The sequence below is a fragment of the Pongo abelii genome, chromosome 18 (assembly GCF_028885655.2).
Source record: "Pongo abelii isolate AG06213 chromosome 18, NHGRI_mPonAbe1-v2.0_pri, whole genome shotgun sequence".
NCBI lineage: Eukaryota > Metazoa > Chordata > Mammalia > Primates > Hominidae > Pongo > Pongo abelii.
In genome coordinates this window covers 23,811,127-23,834,664 of record NC_072003.2, presented here as the reverse complement: position 1 = coordinate 23,834,664, position 23,538 = coordinate 23,811,127, and the positions used below count along the sequence as shown (strand labels likewise).

Sequence of the window (23,538 nt, the reverse complement as noted above, 5' to 3'; positions counted from 1 at the left end):
CTTGTGTCTCTGAACTTAATAAAAGTTAAAAAATTGAAGTATACAATATAGTATTATTAACTATTGTCATCATGATGTACATTTCTTGTTCTTAACTGACCTAACAACTAAGAGTTCATTCACAAAAATAATATCAACAATGAATTTGATTATGTACACTTATGCATACATATATCTTAGGTATATGTATTTATGTATGTTTATATATAAGTGAAATGAATGACAACCATGATAGGACGGGAGGAAGGAATTAGAATTATTTTGTTATTATAAGGTACTCACACTACCAGTGAAGTAGTATAGTGTTATTTTAAAGTAATTTTCAATTAACTGTAAATGTATATTGCAAACTCTAGGGCAACAACTAAAAAAAGTAAAAAAAGAAAAAAGAAGTACAACTGATACTCTAAGAAGGAGAGAAAATGGAATCATATAAAATGCTCAAGGAAAACCACAAAAGGCAAAGAAAGAGTGGAAGACAAAAATAGAAACAAAGAATAAGGGCAACAAATAGAATACTATTGAACAAATATGGTAGATATTAATCTAACTATATTAATAATCACTTTGAATGTCAAAGGTCTAAATGCACCAATTAAAAGAGATTGTCAGAGAGGATTAGAAAAAAATAAGGCCCTATGATACGTTGTCTACAAGAAACCCACATTAACTATGAAAACCCATGTAGATTAAAAGCCAATGGGTGGAAAAAATATACCATGCTAACACTAATCAAAAGAAAGCAAGAATAGCCATATACATTACAGACTCAGCACACTTCAAAGCTAGTAAAGTCATCAAAGATGAAGAAGGGCATTACATAACAATAAATGGGCCAAATCTCCAAGAAGACATAACAATCCTTAAACAGTACGCACTTAAGAGCAGACCACCAAAATACATGAGTGAAAAACTAATAGAATGCTGAGGAGAAAAAGCTGCATCCACTATCATAGTTGGAGACTTTCATAACCCTCTATCAGAAATAGATCCAGCAGGCAGAAAATCAGTAAGGACATAGTTGATCTCAACAACACCATCAATCAATGAGATATAATAAACATCTACAGGCTACTTCATTTAATGACAGCAGAATACAAATTCTTGTCAAGCTCACATGGAACATTCACCAGGACAGACCATATTCTGGGTCATAAAACACATCTTAACAAATGTAAAGGGACAAAAACCATACAATGTCTGTTCTCAACACATGACATTAAAATAGAAAATAAAAATAACTGAAAGATACTGGGAAATATCAAAACACATGGAGATTAAATGATATATTTCTAAATTATACTTGGGTCAAAGAAGAAATATCATGAGAAATTTTTGCATTGAAGGCATATATTAGAAAAGAAGAAAGATCTAAAACCAATAATCCTAAGTTTCTACCTTAGGAAACTAGAAAAGGAAGAACAAATTAAATCCAAAGTAAGAGAAGAAAAGAAATGAGCATTAGAGTAGAAATTAATGACATTAAAAACAGGAGATCAGTAGAGAAAATTAATGAAACCAAAAGCTACTTGTTTGAAAATATTAATAAATCTTTAGGCATGCTAAGAAAAAAAGACAAAAATTAATAATATAGTAAAAAGATAAGTTTGCCAGGAGTTGGGTGATTATGATGTGTTAATACAGGTTTATTAATTGTAAGAAATGTACTACTCTGATGTGGGATGCTGATAATGGGGGAGGCCATGCATGTGGGGAGCAGAAGGTTTACAGGAAACCTCTGTACCTTCATCTTAATGTTGCTTTTAATCTAAAACTGCTCTTAAAAATATCTTTTAAAAAAATTAGGAAGGGCCAAGAGTGGTGGCTCATGCCCGTGGTCCCAGCACTTTTGGAGGCTGAGGCAGGCAGATTGCTTGGGGCCAGGAGTTAGAGACCAGCCTGGGCTACATAGTGAAACCCCATCTCTACTAAAAAAATACAAAAATTAACCAGGCATGGTGGCACACGCCTGTAATCCCAGCTACTTGGGAGGCTGAGGCATGAGAATCACTTGAACCAGGAGGCGGAGCTTGCAGTGAGCCAAGATCGCACCACTGTACTCCAGCCTCGGCAACACAGCAAGACTCTCTCAAAAAAAAAAAAAAAAGAGATATTAGAAATTGCCAGATTAGCAAAAGCTAAGAAAATTTGCTAATAGACCTGCCCTATAATATAGTTCTTTCAGCTGAATGAAAGGACATTAGATGGTAACATGAAATCACATGAAAAAATAAAGAGCTCCAGTGAAGGTAACTACATAGGCAAATATAAAAGCCAGTGTTACGATAATGATTTCTTTTTCCTTCTATATGATTTAAAAGATAAATGCATAAAATAATGATAAACATGTTAATAGGCACACAATATAAAGATGTAATTTGCAAAAATACCAACACAAAGAGGGGCTGAAGCTTGACAGAAGAGTTTTTGTATAGTATTAAAGCTAAATTGTTATTAATCCAAATTAAATTGTTTAAGATACTAATTGTAATATCCAAATTATCCCCTCAGAGAAGAACTAGAAAATATACAGAAAAGGAAATTAGATGGGACTCAAAATGGAAGCTATGAGAGAAAAAAAAGATATAACATATATAAAACAAATACCAAAATGGCAGATGTCAGTTCTGTATTTTTTTTTTTTTTTTTTTTTGAGATGAAGTCTCGCTCTGTCACCCAGGCTGTAGTGCAGTGGCACGATCTTGGCTCACTGCAACCTCTGCCTCCCAGGTTCAAGTAGTTCTCCTGCCTCAGCCTCCTGAGTAGCTGGGATTTCAGGCACGTATCACCATGCCCAGCTAATTTTTGTATTTTTAGTAAAGACAGGGTTTCACCATGTTGGTCAGGCTTGTCTTGAACTCCTGACCTTGTGATGTGTCTGCCTCGGCCTCCCAAAGTGCTGGGATTACAGGTGTGAGCCACCACGCCCGGCCAACGTTCTGTATTCTTATCTTCACTAAAAGGCAAGGGTGGCAGAATGGATTTTTAAAAAATGATTCAAATATACAAACTGGTTGAAAGTGAAAGGATGGAAAAAGATACTCCATGAAAATAACAAAAAGAGATCAGGGTGGTCATATGAATATCAGACAAAATAGACTTTAAGTAAAAATATTGTGAGAAAATTTCAATAACTATAAAAAATCAGAATGCACTAACAGTTACAGAAGAGGAAACACACATGACTCATATTAGTAACACACAGCTTCATTAACAATTGGGAAATGTAGATTTAAATTGCTATGCGATAACATTTCATATCCCTAATTTGGCACAATTAAAAGCTTGGCAATTCTAAATATTGGCAAGAATATGGAGCATGAGGAATTCTCATCTCCTTCAAGTGAGACTGTAAATTCATAAAACCACTTTGCATGTGAGCCCTCAATGGGAAAAGAAATGATTTTTCTTGGTCTTTGTATATTAGACACTGTACAAGTTCAGATATCCACGTTTTTTTTTTTTTTTTTTTGAAACGGACTCTCACTTTTTTTTTTTTGAAACGGACTCTCACTCTGTTGCCCAGGCTGGAGTGCAGTGGCATGATCTCGGCTCACTGCAACCTCCACCTCCCAGGTTCAGGTGACTCTCCTGCCTCAGCCTCCTGAGTAACTGATTACAGGTGACCAACCACACATGGCTAATTTTTGTATTTTCAATAGAGACGGAGTTTCACCATGCTGGCCAGGTTGGTATCGAAGTCCTGACCTCAAGTGATCCACCCACCTCAGCCTCCCAAAGTGCTGGGATTACAAGTGTGGGCCACCATGCTCGGTCACAGATATCCAAAAATGTAAACAAATGAATGAATGTATAGCTGCATCCACTGACTTGACTTCCTATTCATTCCCATCTTCAAATCCTTCACAAACCTACCTCAATTGAAGCATAGCATTTCCAGGCCTATCTCAACCTGGAATATCTTTTTTTTTTTTTTTTTTTTTGACGGAGTCTCGCTCTGTCGCCCAGGCTGGAGTGCAGTGGAGCGATCTCGGCTCACTGCAAGCTCCGCCTCCCGGGTTCACGCCATTCTCCTGCCTCAGCCTCCCGAGTAGCTGGGACTATGGGCGCCCGCCACCACGCCTGGCTAATTTTTTTTGTATTTTTAGTAGAGACGAGGTTTCACCGTGTTAGCCAGGATGGTCTCGATTTCCTGACCTCGTGATCTGCCCGCTTCGGCCTCCCAAAGTGCTGGGATTACAGGCATGAGCCACCGCGCCCGGCTTCAACCTAGAATATCTTAATCCATTTCCTTTTTTTTTTTCAATGTGTACACTATGCTTCATTAATTTTCATTGTTCTCTGCATGTCTTCTTATGATGGTTCATTTTATGTGTCAACTTGACTCTCCATGGAGTATACAGATTAAACATTATTTCTGGGTGTGTCTGTGAGGAGGTTCCCAAATGAGATAAGCATTTGAATCAGTGGACTCAGTAAAGCAGACGGTCCTCCCCAATGTGGGCAGGCATCATCCAATCTGTTGAGGGCCTGAAAAGAACAAAAGGGTGGAGGAAGGGGGAATTCGCTCTCATTTCTTCCTTGCTGCCTGCTTGACTGGGACATTAGTCTGTTCCAGCCTTTGAACTGGGATTTACACCATCACCTCCCCTGGTTCTTAGGCCTTCAGAGTCAGACTGGAATTATACCACTGGTTTTCCTGGGTCCCCAGCTGTACTCTGCAAATCATGTGACCCTGACTAATGTATTTCATAAACTACTTTTTGTGCATATAATATTCATGTCCCGAAGGTCAATATTAGCTCTGTGGGGCAGACAGTATATTTCAGATACATAGGCTGGGCACAGTGGCTCATGCCTGTAATCCCAGCACTTTGTGGGGCTGAGACAGGTGGATCACCTGAGGTCAGGAGTTCAAGACCAGCCTGGCCAACATGGTGAAACCCCGTCTCTACTAAAAATACAAAAATTAGCCGGGCATGGTGCCAGGCGCCCGTAGTCCCAGCTACTCGGGAGGATGAGGCAGGAGAATCGCTTGCATCCGGGAGGCAGAGGTTGCAGTGAGCCGAGATTGAGCCACTGCACTCCAGCCTGGGCCACAGAGTGAGACTCTGTCTCAAAACAAACAAACAAACGAAACAGAAAACAAAACAAAACAAAAACACACATACACAGAAGACACACAATGAGGATCTATTAATTAAGTGCAAGAACCCTTTCTTTCATTGAAGCAGTACTGCCATTTTCTTTCTCTTCACATATAGCACTCTCATCATCAGATACTAGCAAACATCAGTCCCTCCAATGGAATATACAGGAGCCATCTCCATCTCAACCCTTCCTGCTGGAAGGGTTGGACAAATACCATACATGAAGTAGCAGCTAAAGGTTAGAAAGAACACACAGACATGCTTTTATTTTGGTTTTTGTCTTTTTTCACATGTATCCTGTGCTACGTTAATTGTCATTGCTCTCTTCATTCCCTTCCAAATCATTTCACGTGTATATGATATTTGTCTTTTTGGTTAGAGTGTGTAAACAGAGGCTGTAGATGAGTTGGCAGCTAAAGTGTAGTTACTGAGAATATCTCACCACTGGAATCTCAGACTCACCTCTATTGAAGAACGTGCTAACCATAAAGCTGAAGCATATTGTGGCGATGGCATAAAACAGCAAAAAGATAAAGATAAGCGTTGGGTCACTGCTTTGGATGACTGGTGCAGGTTCAACCTAGCAAAACAATTAGGAAACCAGTTTAGTCATGCTCTAAGTGGTATCACACCAAAACCAAAGAGGAAAAATGAAACATCCATAAGTATTTTAATAGTCTTAGTGAAACTGATGACTCTGCTCAGTGAGATGGAGAGTTAACAATTTATTTCCTACAGATGGCCCATCCCTCTAGGTCTAAAGTTTTGTTTGCTGAGAGACTAAGCATTCTCTGAGTTTCCACTGTGGAGTCAACAAAAGCCACATTTTCATCCCCTAGAAACCCAAGGCCCATTTGGCCCCACACCATGTTTCTGCTTTCGCCCTCAAAGTTTATCCAAAACATGCCGCAGCCAAATAGACACTTGCCTTGACAAAGAAAATTATGCACGTAAAACTGATGATAATAAAATACAAAGAGAGGAACGTGAAGAAATAGGCCGCCCAGAGCATCCAATTACTGACTCCTATCATGAGCTGGTACTCCTGTGGGAGAGTTGACAGAAATCAGATATCATGTAAAATAATACATCGATACAGTGCCTTAGAGTTTTCAGAATACTTTCACAAACATTATCTAGTTTAATGTCTACAATCAAAATGGGTTAAATAATGAGTATTATCATCTCCATTAATCTATCCATAAAGGATAGAATCAGGGCTCAGAAAGTCAAGAAGCTTCATCAAAATTAGTCAGCTAGTGAGTGGCAGTACTGTGATTCTTAAAAGCCCAGAGATAATCTCCCCAGTAATTCACCTTATATTGTTAAGACATGAAAAACACTTAAATGAAGCTATAAACTACTTATATTAACATCTCTTTTCTTTTTATGTCCTCACTCACCATTTTAATTCACTCACAATGGTTAGAAACAAACATTAAAAATAAGATAAAAAGGAAGAAAAAGCTCACAAAATTTTAGCAATAATCTTTATGAACTATCCATTTTCTTTAGAGGTAGTTGTTTATAGATATATGTGGTATTTCAAATTTTAACAAAAAAACTTGAATATAATGTATAAGTCTGATAGAAGATTCAAGTAAGTGATATAAGTTTTCAGAGGCTATTTTAAATATTTTTACTGAATTTTATTGATACGTAAATATTAAATTCTATGGCTTTAGTCTGTATAAGGGCAGATATCTGTATCTGCCTGGCACATAGAAGGTGTTTAATAAATGTTTGCTGAATAAATGAATGAATGAATGTGAGAATCTTTGGAAATATGCGTATTTTTCAAAGTTTTAAAAAATGAACACAGGACCATGTTATTACTTATAGGGGACAAAAATAGAGAGATAAAGTGTCTCTTTTAAGTTTTCTAGGGATCAATGCTAGAACCAGACTTAACAAATTAAACAATTTTTCAATTTGTTCAATTTTAATTGAACAATTAAAATGACAAAGTACATTTAACATAAGAAGTGCAAGAGTTCTACACAGAAAACTATAAGAAAGAAATGGAAAGAAATTAAATCATAGTAAATGGAAAGATGCCTCACTTATATGATCAGAAGACTCCATATTGTTAAGATGGTAATACCCCTCAATTTGTCCTACAGATTGAATACAATTCCTTTCAAAATCTCTGTGGTTATTTTACGTAGATTGACAAGCATATCTTTTTTCTTTTTTTTGAGACACAGTCTTGCTGTCACCTAGGCTGGAGTGCAGTGGTGCAATCTTGGCTCACTGCAACCTCCGCCTCCTGGGTTCAAGATCAATAAGGAAACAGAGAGAGCCCACTTAACCTAACATACACAGAGCATGCCACCCAACAAAAACAGAACACAGATTTTTCTCAAGTGTGCACAGAACATATCCAGGGTAAACCATGTTACTCCAGAAAACAAATTTTATTACATTTAAAAAGACTGAAATCATACAAAGTATATTTCTTATCACAAAGGAATAAAACTAGAAAACAATAGCAAAAGGAAAACTGGCAAATTCATAAATATGTGGAAATTAAGCAAAACACTTTTAACCAACCAATAGATAAATGAAGAAATCAGAAGAAAATTTAGCAACTGCCTCGAGACAAATAAAAACAAAACCATAACATACTAAAACTTGTGAGATGCAGTGAAAGCAGTACTCAGAAGGAAGTTTATAGCTGTAAATACCTACATTAAAGAAAAATAAAAATTTCAAATAAATAACCTAACTTTACACCTTAAGGAATTAAACAAGTAAAGTATACATAAATTTAGCAGAAAAAGGGAATTGAGATAAATAGAGAATAGGTAAATAATAGAGAAATTCGACAAAACCAAAAGTTAATAATTTGAAAAGATCAACAAATTGACAAACTTTTAGCCAGACTAAGAAAAATTGAGAAGACTCAAATAACTAAAACTAGAAATGAAAGTGAGAGCATTACTTCTGATTTTACAGAAATAAAGAGGATGATCTCAGAGTACTATGAACAACTGCATGCCAAAATATTGAATAACATAGATGAAATGAACAAATTTGTAGGAACATACAACTACCAAGCCTGAGTCATGAAGAAATACAAAATCTGAACTGACTTATAACTAGTAAGGACATAAAATCAGTAATCAAACCACTCAACAAAGAACAACCCTGGACCAGAGGGCTTTACCGGTGAATTCTACCAAATATTTAAAGAAGAATAAACAATAATCCTTTTCAAACTCTTCCAGAAAACTGAAATGGAGATAACACTTTCTAACTCATTTTATGAGACCAGGATTACCCTGATAGCAAAGCCAGGCAAAAACATGACAAGGAAAGATAACGAATATTGATGAAAAGTTCCTCAACAGAAATATTAGCAAGTAAAATTCACCAGCATATTAAAAGGATTATATATCATGACCAAGGAGGATTTACTTCTTGAGTACAAAGAGGATTCAACAAACAAAATCAATTAATTTAATGCACCACATGCAGAGAAGAATGGAAAAAACACATAATCATCTCAATCGATGCAGAAAAATATTAACATTTTTTAAATGATAAAATACTCAATACACTAGAAATAGAAGGACATTTCCTCAACATAATAAAGGCTATATATAAAAATCTGCAGCTGACATCATAGTCTTTCACCAATGATCAGGAGAAAGACAAATATGCCTGCTTTTTCCATGGGCTAGAAATTTAAGTTCTAGCCAGAAAAATTAGGCAAGAAAAATAAAAGTCATTCAAATTGGAAAGAAAGATTTAAAAATATCTCTGTAGATGACAAGATCTTAGACATACTTACACACAAAAAATAAATTCAGCAAAATTGTAGGATACAAAATCAACACACAAAAATTATCTGCATTTCTATATACTAACAACAGACAATCCAAAATGAAAATTAAGAAAACAATCCTATTCACAATAGCATGGAAATGAATACAATACTTAGGAATAAACAACAATGGAGACAAAAGATTTGCACATGAAAAACCACAAAACATTGCTGAAAGAAACGAAGGCAAATATACATTAAGAACATCTCATGTGTTTTAAAATGTAGATTTTATTATTACTCAAGTATAGTGAAGCCAACCGATCAGGAGACAATTGCCACTGAAAAAACATAAATAATGATCCATTACTGGGTATATACCCAAAGGATTATAAATCCTTCTACTATAAAGACACATGCACACGTACGTTTATTGCAGCACTGTTCACGATAGCGAAGACTTGGAACCAACCCAAATGTCCATCAAGGATAGACTGGATAAAGAAAATGTGGCAAGTGGATCATTCCAAGGTGGCTGAATAGGAACAGCTCCGGTCTACAGCTCCCAGCACAATCAATGTGGAAGATGGGTGATTTCTGAATTTCCAACTGAGGTACCTGGTTCATCTCACTGGGAATGGTTGGACAGTGGGTGCAGCCCATAGAGTGTGAGCCGAAGCAGGGCAGGGCATCACGTCACCTGGGAAGCACAAGGAGTTGGCGGATTTCCCTTTCCTAGCCAAGGGAAGCCATGACAGACGGTACCTGGAATATTGGGACATTCCCGCCCTAACACTGTGCTTTTCCAACAGTCTTAGCAAACGGCACACCAGGAGATTATATCCCACACCTGGCTCAGTGGGTCCCATGCCTACGGACCATTGCTCAAGGCTAGCGCAGCAGTCTGAGATCGAACTGCGAGGTGGCAGCCAGGCTGCGGGAGAGGCATCCGCCATTGCTGAGGTTTGACCAGGTAAACAAAGCAGCTGGGAAGCTTGAACTGGGTGGAGCCCACCACAGCTCAATGAGGCCTGCCTGCCTCTGTAGACTCCACCTCTGACGGCAAGGCTTAGCTGAACAAAAGGCAGCAGAAACTTCTGCAGACCTAAACGTCCCTGTCTGACAGCTCTGAAGAGAGCAGTGGTTCTCCCAGCATGGAGTTTGAGCTCTAAAAATGGACAGACTGCCTCCTCAAGTGGGTCCCTGACCTCCTCAGTAGCCTAACTGGGAGACATCTCCCAGTAGGGGCCTATAGACACCTCATATATCTGGGTGCCCCTCTGAGATGAAGCTTCCAGAGGAAGGATCAGGCAGCAATATTTGCCGTTCTGCAATATTTGCTGTTCTGCAGCTCCCGCTGGTGATACGCAGGCAAACAGGGTCTGGAGAGGACCTCCAGCAAACTCCAACAGACCTGCAGTTGAGGGTCCTGACTGTTAGAAGGAAAACTAACAAACAGAAAGGAATAACATCAACATCAACAAAGACGACATCTACACCAAAACCCCATCTGTACGTCACCATCATCAAAGACCAAAGGTAGATAAAACCACAAAGATGGGGAGAAACCAGAGCAGAGAAGCTGAAAATTCTAAAAACCAGAGTGACTCTTCTCCTCCAAAGGACAGTAGCTCCTCGCCAGCAACGGAACAAAGCTGGACAGAGAATGACTTTGATGAGATGACAGAAGTAGGCTTCAAAAGGTTGGTAATAACAAACTTCTCCGAGCTAAAGGAGGACATTCGAACCCCTCACAAGGAAGCTAAAAACCTTGAAAAAAGATTAGATGAATGGCTAACTAGAATAAACAGTGTAGAGAAGACCTTAGATGACCTGATGGAGCTGAAAACCATGGCACGAGAACTACATGACACATGCACAAGCTTCAGTAGCCGATTCGTTCAAGTGGAAAAAAGGGTATCAGTGATTGAGTATCAAATGAATGAAATGAAGTGAGAAGAGAACTTTACAGAAAAAAAGAGTGAAAAGAAACAAACAAAGCCTCCAAGAAATATGGGACTATGTGAAAAGACCAAATATACGTTTGATTGGTGTATCTGAAAGTGATGGGGAGAATGGAACCAGGTTGGAAAACACTCTTCAGGATGTTATCCAGGAGAACTTCCCCAACCTAGCAAGGCAGGCCGACATTCAAATTCAGGAAATACAGAGAACACCACAAAGATACTCTTTGAGTAGAGCAACCCCAAGACACATAATTGTCAGATTCACCAAGGTTGAAATGAAGGAAAAAATGTTAAGGGCAGCCAGAAACAAAGGTGAGGTTGCCCACAAAGGGAAGCCAATCAGACTAATAGCAAAACTCTCGGCAGAAACTCTCTCTATAAGCCAGAAGAGAGTGGGGGCCAATATTCAACATTCTTAAAGAAAAGAATTTTCAACCAAGAATTTCATATCCAGCCAAACTAAGCTTCATAAGTGAAGGGGAAATAAAATCCTTTACAGACAAGCAAATGCTAAGAGATTTTGTCACCACCAGGCCTGCCTTACAAGAGCTCCTGAAGGAAGCACTAAACATGGAAGGGAACAACCAGTACCAGCCACTGCAAAAACATGCCAAATTATAAAGACTATCAATGCTAGGAAAAAACTGCATCAACTAACGAGCAAAATAACATCATAATGACAGGATCAAATTCACACATAACAATATTAACCTTAAATGTAAATGGGCTAAATGCCCCAATTAAAAGACACAGACTGGCAAATTGGATAAACAGTCAAGACCCATCAGTGTGCTGTATTCAGGAGACCCATCTCATGTGCAGAGACACACATAGGCTCAAAATAAAGGGATGGAGGAAGATCTACGAAGCAAATGGAAAACAAAAAAAGGCAGGGGTTGCAATTCTAGTCTCTGACAAAACAGACTTTAAACCAACAAAGATCAAAAGACACAAAGAAGGCCATTACATAATGGTAAAGGGATCAATTCAACAAGAAGAGCTAACTAACCTAAATATATATGCACCCAATACAGGAGCACCTAGATTCATAAAGCAAGTCCTTAGGGACCTACAAAGAGACTTAGACTCCCACACAATAATAATGAGAGACTTTAACACCCCACTGTCAATATTAGACAGATTAACGAGACAGAAGGTTAACAAGGATATCCAGAACTTGAACTCAGCTCTGCACCAAGCAGACCTAATAGACATCTACAGAACTCTCCACCCCAAATCAACAGATTATACATTCTTCTCAGCACCACATTGTACTTATTCCAAAACTGACCACATAATTGGAAGTAAAGCACTCCTCAGCAAATGTAAAAGAATAGAAATCACAACAAACTGTCTCTCAGACCACAGTGCAATCACATTAGAACTCAGGATTAAGAAACTCACTCAAAACTGCAAACTACATGGAAATTGAACAACCTGCTCCTGAATTACTACTGGGTACATAATGAAATGAAGGCAGAAATAAAGATGTTCTTTGAAACCAAAGAGAACAAAGACACAACATACCAGAATCTCTGGGACACATTCAAAGCAGTGTGTAGAGGGAAATTTATAGCACTAAATGCCCACAAGAGAAAGAAGGAAAGATCTAAAATCGACACCCTAACATCACAATTAAAAGCACTAGAGAAGCAAAAGCAAACACATTCAAAAGCTAGCAGAAGGCAAGAAATAACTAAGATCAGAGCAGAACTGAAGGAGATAGAGACACAAAAAACCCTTCAAAAAAATCAATGAATCCAGGAGCTGGTTTTTTGAAAAGATCAACAAAATAGATAGACTGCTAGCAAAAATAATAAAGAAGAAAGGAGAGAAGAATCAAATAGACACAATAAAACATGATAAAGGGGATACTACCACTGATCCCACAGAAATACAAACTACCATCAGAGAATACTATAAACACCTCTACGCAAATAAACTAGAAAATCTAGAAGAAATGAATAAATTCCTGCACACATACACCTTCCCAAGACTAAACCAGGAAGAAGTTGAATCCCTAAATAGGCCAATAACACACTCTGAAATTGAGGCAATAATTAATAGCCTACCCACCAAAAAAAGTCCAGGACCAGATGGATTCACAGCCGAATTCTACCAGAGGTACAAAGAGGAGTTGGTACCTTTCCTTCTGAAACTATTCCAATCAATAGAAAAAGAGGGACTCCTCCCTAACTCATTTTATGAGGCCAGCATCATCCTGATGCCAAAGCCTGGCAGAGACACAACAAAAAAAGAGAATTTTAGACCAATATCCCTGATGAACATCAATGCGAAAATCCTCAACAAAATACTGGCAAACCGAATCCAGCAGCACATCAAAAAGTTTATCCCCCACAATCAAGTGGGCTTCATCTCTGGGATGCAAGGCTGGTTCAACATATGCAAATCAATAAACATAATCCATCACATAAACAGGACCAAAAACAACAACCACATGATTCTCTCAATAGATGCAGAAAAGACCTTTGACAAAATTCAACAGCCCTTCATGCTAAAAACTCTCAATAAATTAGGTATTGAAGGGACGTATCTCAAAATAATAAGAGCTACTTATGACAAACCCACAGCCAATATCATACTGAATGGGCAAAAACTGGAAGCATTTGCTTTGAAAACGGGCACAAGACAGGGATGCCCTCTCTCACCACTCCTATTCAACACAGTGTTGGAAGTTCTGGCCAGGGCAATCAGGCAGGAGAAAGAAATAAAGGGTATTCAATTAGGAAAAGAAGAAGTCAAATTGTCTTTTTGATAGATGACATGATTTGTTTGCAGATGACATGACTGTATATTTAGAAAACCCCATCGTCTCAGCCCAAAATCTCCTTAAGCTGATAAGCAACTTCAGCAAAGTCTGAGGATACAAAATCAATGTACAAAAATCACAAGCATTCATATACACCAATAACTGACAAACAGAGAGCCAAATCATCAGTGAACTCCCACTCACAATTGCTTCAAAGAGAATAAAATACGTAGGAATCCAACTTACAAGGGATGTGAAGGACTTCTTCAAGGAAAACTACAAACCACTGCTCAACAAAATCAAAGAGGACACAAACAAATGGAAGAACATTCCATGCTCATGGATAGGAAGAATCAATATTGTGAAAATGGCCATACTGCCCAAGGTAATTTATAGATTCAATGCCATCCCCATCAAGCTACCAATGACTTTCTTCACAGAATTGGAAAAAACTACTTTAAAGTTCATATGGAACCAAAAAAGAGCCCGCATTGCCAAGACAATCTTAAGCCAAAAGAACAATGCTGGAGGCATCATGCTACCTGACTTCAAACTATACTCTAAGGCTACAGTAGCCAAAACAGCATGGCACTTGTTCCAAAACAGATATATAGACCAATAGAACTGAACAGAGCCCTCAGAAATAATACCACACATCTACAACCATCTGATCTTTGACAAACCTGACAGAAACAAGAAATGGGGAAAGGATTCCCTATTTAATAAATGGTGCTGGGAAAACTGGCTAGCCATAGGTAGAAAGCTGAAACTGGATCCCTTCCTTACACCTTATACAAAAATTAATTCAAGATGGATTAAAGACTTAAATGTTAGACCTAAAACCATAAAAACCCTAGAAGAAAACCTAGGCAATACCATTCAGGACATAGGCATGGGCAAGGACTTCATGACTAAAACACCAAAAGCAATGGCAACAAAAGCCAAAATTGACAAATAGGATCTAATTAAACTGAAGAGCCTCTGCACAGCAAAAGAAACTACCATCAGAGTGAACAGGCAACCTACACAATGGGAGAAAATTTTTGCAATCCAGCTATCTGACAAAGGGCTAATATCCAGAATCTACAAAGAACTTAAACAAATTTACAAAAAAAAAAAACCCATCAAAAAGTGTGTGAAGGATATGAACAGACACTTCTCAAAAGACAATTATGCAACCAACAGACACATGAAAAGATGCTCAACATCATTGTTCAACAGAGAAATGCAAATCAAAACCACAATGAGATACCATCTCACACCAGTTAGAGTGGCCATCATTAAAAAGTCAGGAAACAACAGATGCTGGAGAGGATGTGGAGAAATAGGAATGGTTTTACAGTGTTGGTGGGAGTGACCACTGTGGAAGATAGTGTAATGATTCCTCAAGGATCTAGAACTAGAAATACCATTTGACCCAGTGATCCCATTACTGGGTATATACCCACTGGATTATAAATCATGCTACAATTAAGACACATGTACACGCATGTTTATTGTGGCACTATTCACAATAGCAAAGACTTGGAACCAACCCAAATGTCCATCAATGATAGACTGGATTAAGCAAATGTGGCACATATACACCATGGAGTACTATACAGCCATAAAAAAGGATGAGTTCATGTCCTTTGCAGGGACATGGATGAAGCTGGAAACCATCATTCTCAGCAAACTAACACAAGAACAGAAAACTAAACACCGAATGTTTTCACTCATAAGTGGGAGTTGAACCATGAGAACACATGGATGAGGGGAGGCAACCATCACACTCTGGGGCCTGTCAGGGGTAGGGGGTTAGGGGAGGGACAGCACTAAGAGAAATACCTAATGTAGATGATGGGTTGATGGGTGCAGCAAACCACCATGGCACGTGTATACCTATGTAACAAACCTGCACATTCTGCACATGTACCCCAGAACTTAAAGTTTATTTAAAAGCACACACACACATACACACACACATAAATAATGGATAGAATTCTCCACAGAATGGGGTATGCCAGGTCACTCAGGGCCATATGGGGATGCACCAGGGTCAGTCAGAGAAAGTAAGGGGAGATGGAGCAAGGGGAGAATGTGAGCAAGAACCTTTATTGTGGTTTCTGTGGGAAAGGCATGGCAGGACAGGTTAAGCATGCTTAGGTTTGGTTCGTTTGCATAATTCCAATAGGGTCTAGGGAATAAGGGCTGTCTCTAGTTGTCCGTTAGCTGACTCTAAGGTGATTAGGACAAGAGGATAGTTACTTGGCATGTGATAGCCAATGAAGGTGGTAGTTGAGAATAGGGGTCCTGGTTTGGTTTGTTTGCATTTGTAGTGTGCTCTCGGGAAAGTGCTTGCTATCACTAGGAACTGGCTAGACCTGGACGGTGCAGACTTTTCGGGGTCGGCAAGGCCTCAGATGTCAAAGTATCAGAAATGTAAGAAAAACACACGATTAATATACTGCATTTCTAGATTGGAAGACACAATGCTCTGTAAGATGACAATACCATCGAAAGTCATCTATAAATTCAATAAAATCCTTATCACAATCCCAAATATTTTTTTTCTGAAATACAGAAACACAAACTAAAATTCTTATAGCATCCCAGGGATCTTGAGTAGCCAAAACTCTTGAAGAATAAAAAGTTGGAGGATTCGCATTTCTCGATTTCAATACTTACTATAAAGCTACAGTAATCAGAAGTATATAAGGATAGATATTGTAGATCAATGGAATAGAACTGAGAATCCATATATAGAGCCATACGTCTCTGGCCAATTGATTTTGTTTTGTTTTGTTTTGTTTTTTGAGATGGAGTCTTGCTCTGTCACCCAGGCTAGAGTGCAATGGCACAATCTCAGTTCAACGCAACCTCCGCCTCCTGGGTTCAAGCAATTCTCCTGCCTCAGCCTCCTGAGTAGCTGGGACTGCAGGTGCCTGTCACCACGCCTGGCTAATTTTTTTGAATTTTTAGTAGAGACGGGGTTTTTCCCATGTTGGTCAGGTTGGTTTCAAACTCCTGACCTCAGGTGATCCGTCCGTCTCGGCCTCCCAAAGTGTTGGGATTACAGGCGTAAGCCACTGCGCCCGGCCTGGCCGAATTTTGAGAAAGGTGCCAATATCATTCAATGCTGAGAATAATAAACAATTCTAGAACAACTGGACAGTCTCATGAAAATGAATAAAGTTGAATTCCTACCTGATATCACATAAAAAATAAAATGTAAATGAACATACAACATAAATATAATAACTAAAAACATAAAACTCTTGGAAGAAAACATAAAGGGTAAATCTTCATGACCTTGGATTTGGCAAATGGATTTCTTACACATCACATCAAAAGAACAAGTAACAAAAGAAAAAAAATCTCTCTTCAGGACACTGATTTTATTTCCTTTGGATATGTATCCAGAAGTGGGATTACTAAATCATATTGTAGTTCTGTTTTGAATTTTTTGAGGAACCTCTATATGGTTTTTCACATGGCTGTACCAAAATTACATTTCCACCAACAGTATACAAAGGATCCCTTTTCTCTACACCTTTACCAACAAATAAAAAATGTGTATGACTTTTACACAAAATTTACATAATTAAAAGTAATTTTATAAGACTAATAGGAGACTATACTATATTCATGGATTATATTATAGAATGTCCATATAAATTTAGACTCTCAATAAAAATCCCAGAAGGTGTTTTTGAATATTGATAAGCTAATGCTAAAATATAAATGAAAATAAAAAGATACAAGAATTATCAAGAAACTCTTGAGAAAGAGGGGCTTCAGGATGGCTGGCTAGAGTCATTTGACACTCCCCTCCTCCACAAAGGAAAAACAAAATAGCCAGTAGATAATCACACTTTAAATAGAGCATCTAAGAAAGAACACTGGAATTCAATAGAGAAGTGACAGAATAAACGTCAGCCACAGAAGGAGACGGAAGAAAGGGAGCCAGTTCAGCCAGGGTTAGTAGGGAGCCTGGAGAGGCTCCCCTTTGTGGGGAAAGGTTAAATGAGAGATCCCCAGTAGTGCACATTTCCACCATGGACTCCTACAACTCTAGCCACAGGAGAGACCCTCCACAATGAGGACAGGCCCACCCAGCCTGCCCCTACCATCACAGCCAGAACACACCTGCACACTTCACCTGGGGGCCTGGGGACTGGCTGGCTTAGCCCATCACAGCCACTGCTAACACAAACACATGCCACCTGGGAGTCTGAGTTTTCTCACCACAGCTACAGCCATCTCCCATGCTATACATGCTGTCTAGGGGCCCAAGGACCTACCCATTCATTCAGCCCACCACTACCACTGCTGACACCCAAGCAAGCTGCCTGGAGGCCCAATAATTGGCCTGTTTAAACCTGCTAACACCAGTGCCCATGTATGCCATCTGAGGGCCCAAAGACAAGCATGCTAGACGCAACACTACCCAATGGGGCCCAAGGACTGGCTCACCTGATGTCCCTGTTCCAGCAAAACCTCGCCACAGACTGCACTAACAACTGCACCCTAAGTCACTGAGGAAACCACAGATAATGTTAATGTTGAAGAAATCAAACTGAGACTATACTACTGCATGTACTCAGAAACAAAGCTAAGGTGTCCTACCCAACCAAGATCATGGATACATATTCAGGAAAAAGTCTTCCCCTACAAAAGCCAATCTAAAAATTTGAAAGAAGTAACTGTTACACCAGATGCACAGATATCAACATAAAGACACAAGAAACATGAAAAGCAAGGAAATATGACACCTCCAAAGGAACACAATAATTTTCCAGTAAAAAAGAACTTTATGAAATGCTGGAAAAAGAATTCAAAATAATGACATTAAAGCAGCTCAGTAAGATACAAAAGAACACAGATAAACAAAATAAATAAATCAGAGAAACAATGCAGGATATGAATAAGAAATTCACCAAAGAGATAGATATCATTAAAAAAAGAATCAGAAATCATGGAACTAAGGTTTCAATTAAGAAAATAAAAAATTCACTCAAGAGCTTCGAAAAAAGACTAGATCAGGCTAGGTGCAGTGGCTTACACCTGTAATCCCAGCACTTTGGGAGGCCCAGGCAGGTGGATCACCTGAGGTCAGGAGTTCAAGACCAGGCCGACCAACATGGTGAAACCCTGTCACTACTAAACACAAAAAATCAGCCAGGCGTTGTGGCACATACCCGTAATCCCAGCTACTTGGGAGGCTGAGAGAGGAGAATCACTTAAACTGGGGAGGCAGAGGTTGCAGTGAGCCGAGATTGTGCCACTGCACTCCAGCCTGGGCAACAAGAGTGAAACTCCATCTCAAAAAAACAAAAACAAAAAAAGACTAGCTTAAGCAAGATAAATAACTTCAGAACTTGAAAACAGGTCTTCTGAAATTACCCAGTCAGACCAAAGAAAGAAAGAAAAGACAATAAAAAGAATGAACAAAGCCCATGTGTCATATGGAACATCATAAAGTGACTAAACATTCAAATTTTGAGTGTTCTAGAAGGTGAAGAGAAGCCAAAAGGCATAGAAAACCTATTTAATGAAATAATAGCTCAAAACATCTCAAGTCTAGCAAGACATTTAGATATCTTGATACAGAAAGCTCAGAAATCCACAAGTAGATACATCCCCAAAAGGTTTTCTCTACAGAACATTGTAGTCAACTATAATAAGTCAGAGACAAAAAGAGAATTCTAAAAAGAACAAGAAAAAGCATCTAGTCACATATAAGGAAATCCCCATAGACTAACTGGTAGACTTCTCAGCAGAAACCTTACATGCCAGGAGAGAACAGAATGATATATTCAAAGTGCTGAAAAAACAAAACACGAAAACAAATGTATCAGGCAAGAATACTATACCCAGCAAAGTTAATTTTCAAAAGTAACAGAGAAATAATTTCCTTGATAAGCAAAACTGAGGGAATTCACCACTGACTGGACTTAAAAGAAATGCTTAAGGAAATCCTACAACTGGAAGTGAAAATGTGTCTCTAATAATAAACAGTGTCAACAGCATGATACTGCCATAAAAATGTACATGTTGACCAACAGAAGAGAACAGAAAGCCCCCAAACAAACCCATGTATTTACCATCAACTGATTTTTGACAAAGGTGCCAATAATACGCAATGGGGAAAGGATGTCTTTTTAATAAATGGTGCTGGGAAAATTGGCTATCCATATGCAGAAGAATGAAGTTGGTCTTATCTCATATCATATACAAAAATCAACTCAAAGTAGATCAAAGATTTAAATGTAAGACCTGAAACTATAAAACTACTAGAAGGAAAACCACATAACATTGGTCTGGACAATTTTTTTTTTTTGGATTTGACCCCAATAGCTCCAGAAACAAAAACAAAAGTAGACAAATGGGATTACACTCAACTAAAAAGTTTCTTAAAGGAAACTCACACACATACACGAACACATGAAAAACCACAGAGTGAAGAGAAAACCTTGGGGGAAAACATTTACAATGTAGACATCTGATAAGAAATTAACATCCAAGTTATGTAAGGAACTCAACTCAATTGCAATAAAACAAATAACACAATTTAAAATGGGCAAAGCATCTGAATACACATTTCTCAAAAGAAGACATACAAATGGCCAACATATTTTAAAAAATGCTCAACATCACTAATCATTAGAAAATTGCAAATTAAAACCACCATGAGATATCACCTCACATTTGTTACAATGGCAAAAGACAAAAGGTAACAAGTGTTGGTGAGGATGTGGAGAAAAGTGAATACTTGTACACTGTTGGTGGGAATGTAAATTAGTACAGCTATTACGGAACACTTTATGCAGCTCCCCCAGAAAACTAAAAATAGAATGACCATATGATCCAGTATTCCCATCTGGTTATATATCCAAATGAAATAAAATTAATATGTTTAGGAAAGATCTGCTCTCTCACATTAATTGAGGCATTATTCACAATAGTCCAGGTATGACTCAACCTAGATGTCCATCAATAAATGAAGGCATAAAAAAATTGCAACCAAAGCAAAAATTGACAAATGGGATCTAATTAAACTAAAGAGCTTCTGCACAGCACAAGAAACTTCGTCAGCGTGAACAGGCAACCTACAGAGTGGGAGAAAATTTTTGCAATCTATCCATCTGACAAAGGTCTAATATCCAGAATCTACAAGGAACTCAAACAAATTTACAAGAAAAAAAACAAATGACCCCATTAAAAAAGTGGGCAAAGGACATGGACAGACACTTTTCAAAAGAACACATTCATGCAGCCAACAAACATGAAAAAAAGCTCAATATCATTGATCATTAGAGAAAGGCAAATCAAAACCACAATGAGATACCATCTCACACCAGTCAGAGTGGGCATTATTAAAAAGTCAAGAAACAACAGATGCTGGTGAGGCTGCAAAGAAACAGGAACATTTTTACACTGTTGGTGGGAATGTAAATTAGTTCAACCATTGTGAAAGATGGTGTGGTGATTTCTCAAAAATCTAGAACCAAAAATAGCATTTGACCCAGCAATCCCATTACTGGGTATATACCCAAAGGAATATAAATCATTCTATCTTAAAGATGCATGCACACAGATGTTCACTGCAGCACTGTTCACAATAGCAAAGACATGGAATCAACCCAAATGCCCATCAGTGATAGAAATGATAGACTGGATAAAGAAAATATGGTACATACACACCATATATATGTACGGAATACTATGCAGCTATAAAAAGGAAGGAGATCATGTCATTTGCAGGGACATGGATGGAGCTGGAAGCCATTATCCTCATCAAACTAATGCAGGATCAGGAAACCAAACACTGCATGTTCTCACTTATAAGTGGGAGCTGAACAATGAGAACACATGGATACATGGACACAGGGAGGGGAACAACACACACTGGGGCCTGTTGTGGGGTGTTGTGGGGAGGGAGAGCATTAGGAAAAATAGTTAATGTACGCTGGGCTTAATACCTAGGTGATGGGTTGCTCTGTGCAGCAAACCACCATGGCACATGTTTACCTATGTAACAATTCTGCACATCCTGTACATGTACCCCAAAACTAAAAATGAAAATTTAAATAAATAAATAAATGAAGGCATAAAGAAAATGTGGTATATATATATGAAATGGTATTTATTCATGCTTTAAAAATAGGGAAATTCTGTCACTTGGGACAGCATGGATGACCCTGGAGGACATTATGCTAAGAGAAATAAACCAGGCACAGAAACACAAATACTGCATAATCTCACTTATATGTGGAACCAAAAACAATCAAACTCACAGAAACAGAGAGCAGAATGGTGAGTGCCAGAGGCTGGGAGATGGAAGAAATGAGGAAATGTTGGTCAAAGGGTGCAAGATTTCAATTAGACAGGAGAAATAAGTAAGTATTTAGGTGACTGAAAAGTGTTAAATAGTGAAAAAGATGGGGTAAACAGCTTTAGAATTAAGAACTTCTAATTATTAAAGGGTCCTATTGTGAGAGTAAAAGGCATTAGGAAAAGATATCTGCAATGCATATCAACTACCAAAATAATTGTATTTCAAATACACTGGAAGTTCTTACACCTCCAAATGAAAAAAAGAATACCAAATGAAACCAAACAAACAGAAAAACAGAGGTGGGCACAATGGCACACGTCTGTAGTCCCAGCTATTTGGGAGACTAAGGTAGGAGTATTGCTTGAGCCCAAAAGTCTCAGTCAGCCTAAGTAAGAACCCATTTCTTTTCTTTTCTTTTTTTTTGGACAGAGTCTTGCTCTGTTGCCCAGGCTGGAGTGAAGTGGCGTGATCTTGGCTCACTACAATCTCTGCCTCCAGGGTTCAAGTGATTCTCCCACCTCAGTCTCCTGAGTAGCTGGGATTACAGGCATGCACCACCATGCCCGGCTAAGTTTTGTATTTTTACTAGAGATGGGGTTTCAGCATGTTGACCAGGCTGTTCTTGAACTCCTGACCTCAGGTGATCCGCCCGCCTCCACCTCCCAAAGTGCTGGGATTACAGGCGTGAACCACTGCACCCGGCCAAGATCTCATTTCTTAAAAAAAGAAAAAAGAAATGTAATGAATGGGAAAAATAATCAAGGGATGTGAGCAGACGTTTCATTGAAGAGAATATTCAAATAGTCAGTAAGCGTCATAATATGCTCAGCCTTATTAATAATTAAGAAGATTACAATTAAAACCACCATGCAAAGGAGAGCTCGATACAGTGCCCAGAAGAGTGAGGACAAACTGGAACGCACCTGCAACCATAAATCTGTCTCTCTCCAACTCTTACCAACACAACTTTTAGAATGTAATGCCTACTGCTTCACTTCAGTCTCCCAAATCTCATGCCACTTTGCTTCTGGCCAACTTCAAACAGGAGCCACATGGGGAAGAATTTTCCAGGAAATACAGTTCCCAGGATAAATGGGTTGGCAACTAAACAATCCAGAGCAATGAGATATCATGACACACTCACAAGACCTGATAAAATTAGAAAATACTGGTAACACCAAATGTTGGTGAAGATGTGGAACAAACAATTTTTAGGCATTGCTAGTGGGTGGGAAAATTGATAGAATTTTATTGGCAAACTTTGGCATTATCTACTAATGGCAAATATACACAATGTAACATTCAACAAAAAAGACACCTATAAAATGTTCATGGCAGCATTCCTTATAATAATCATCAAACAATCCAAATGAAAATATCAAAGTTAAATAGATAAATTGTGATACAGTCATACTATGGAATCATAGAACTCAACTAATATAAATGAACTATAGCTACATATTTAATTGAATGACTCATGCAGATGCAAAATAATATAATGCATGATTCCATTTATTTTAAGTTCAAAAACAGACAAAGTTAACTCATGTTAGTGTATATTTTTGGAAAAGTTATTTGGAGGGTACACAAGGGGACACCTG

The 23,538-nt window shown here is 38.3% G+C and overlaps 1 protein-coding gene across 1 annotated transcript in view; it reads right to left on the bottom strand.

The window, feature by feature from the left end:
- LOC129050710 (phospholipid-transporting ATPase ABCA3-like) overlaps positions 1–23,538 on the bottom strand; it is a 57,074-nt gene that overhangs the window by 22,726 nt on the left and 10,810 nt on the right. The window contains exons 4-5 of the mRNA XM_054533576.2: positions 6,040–6,156; positions 5,574–5,691 (exon numbers count right to left, since the gene is read on the bottom strand). Coding sequence (XP_054389551.1) covers positions 5,574–5,691; positions 6,040–6,156 — 235 coding nt within the window. The remainder of the gene's footprint in view (positions 1–5,573; positions 5,692–6,039; positions 6,157–23,538) is intronic.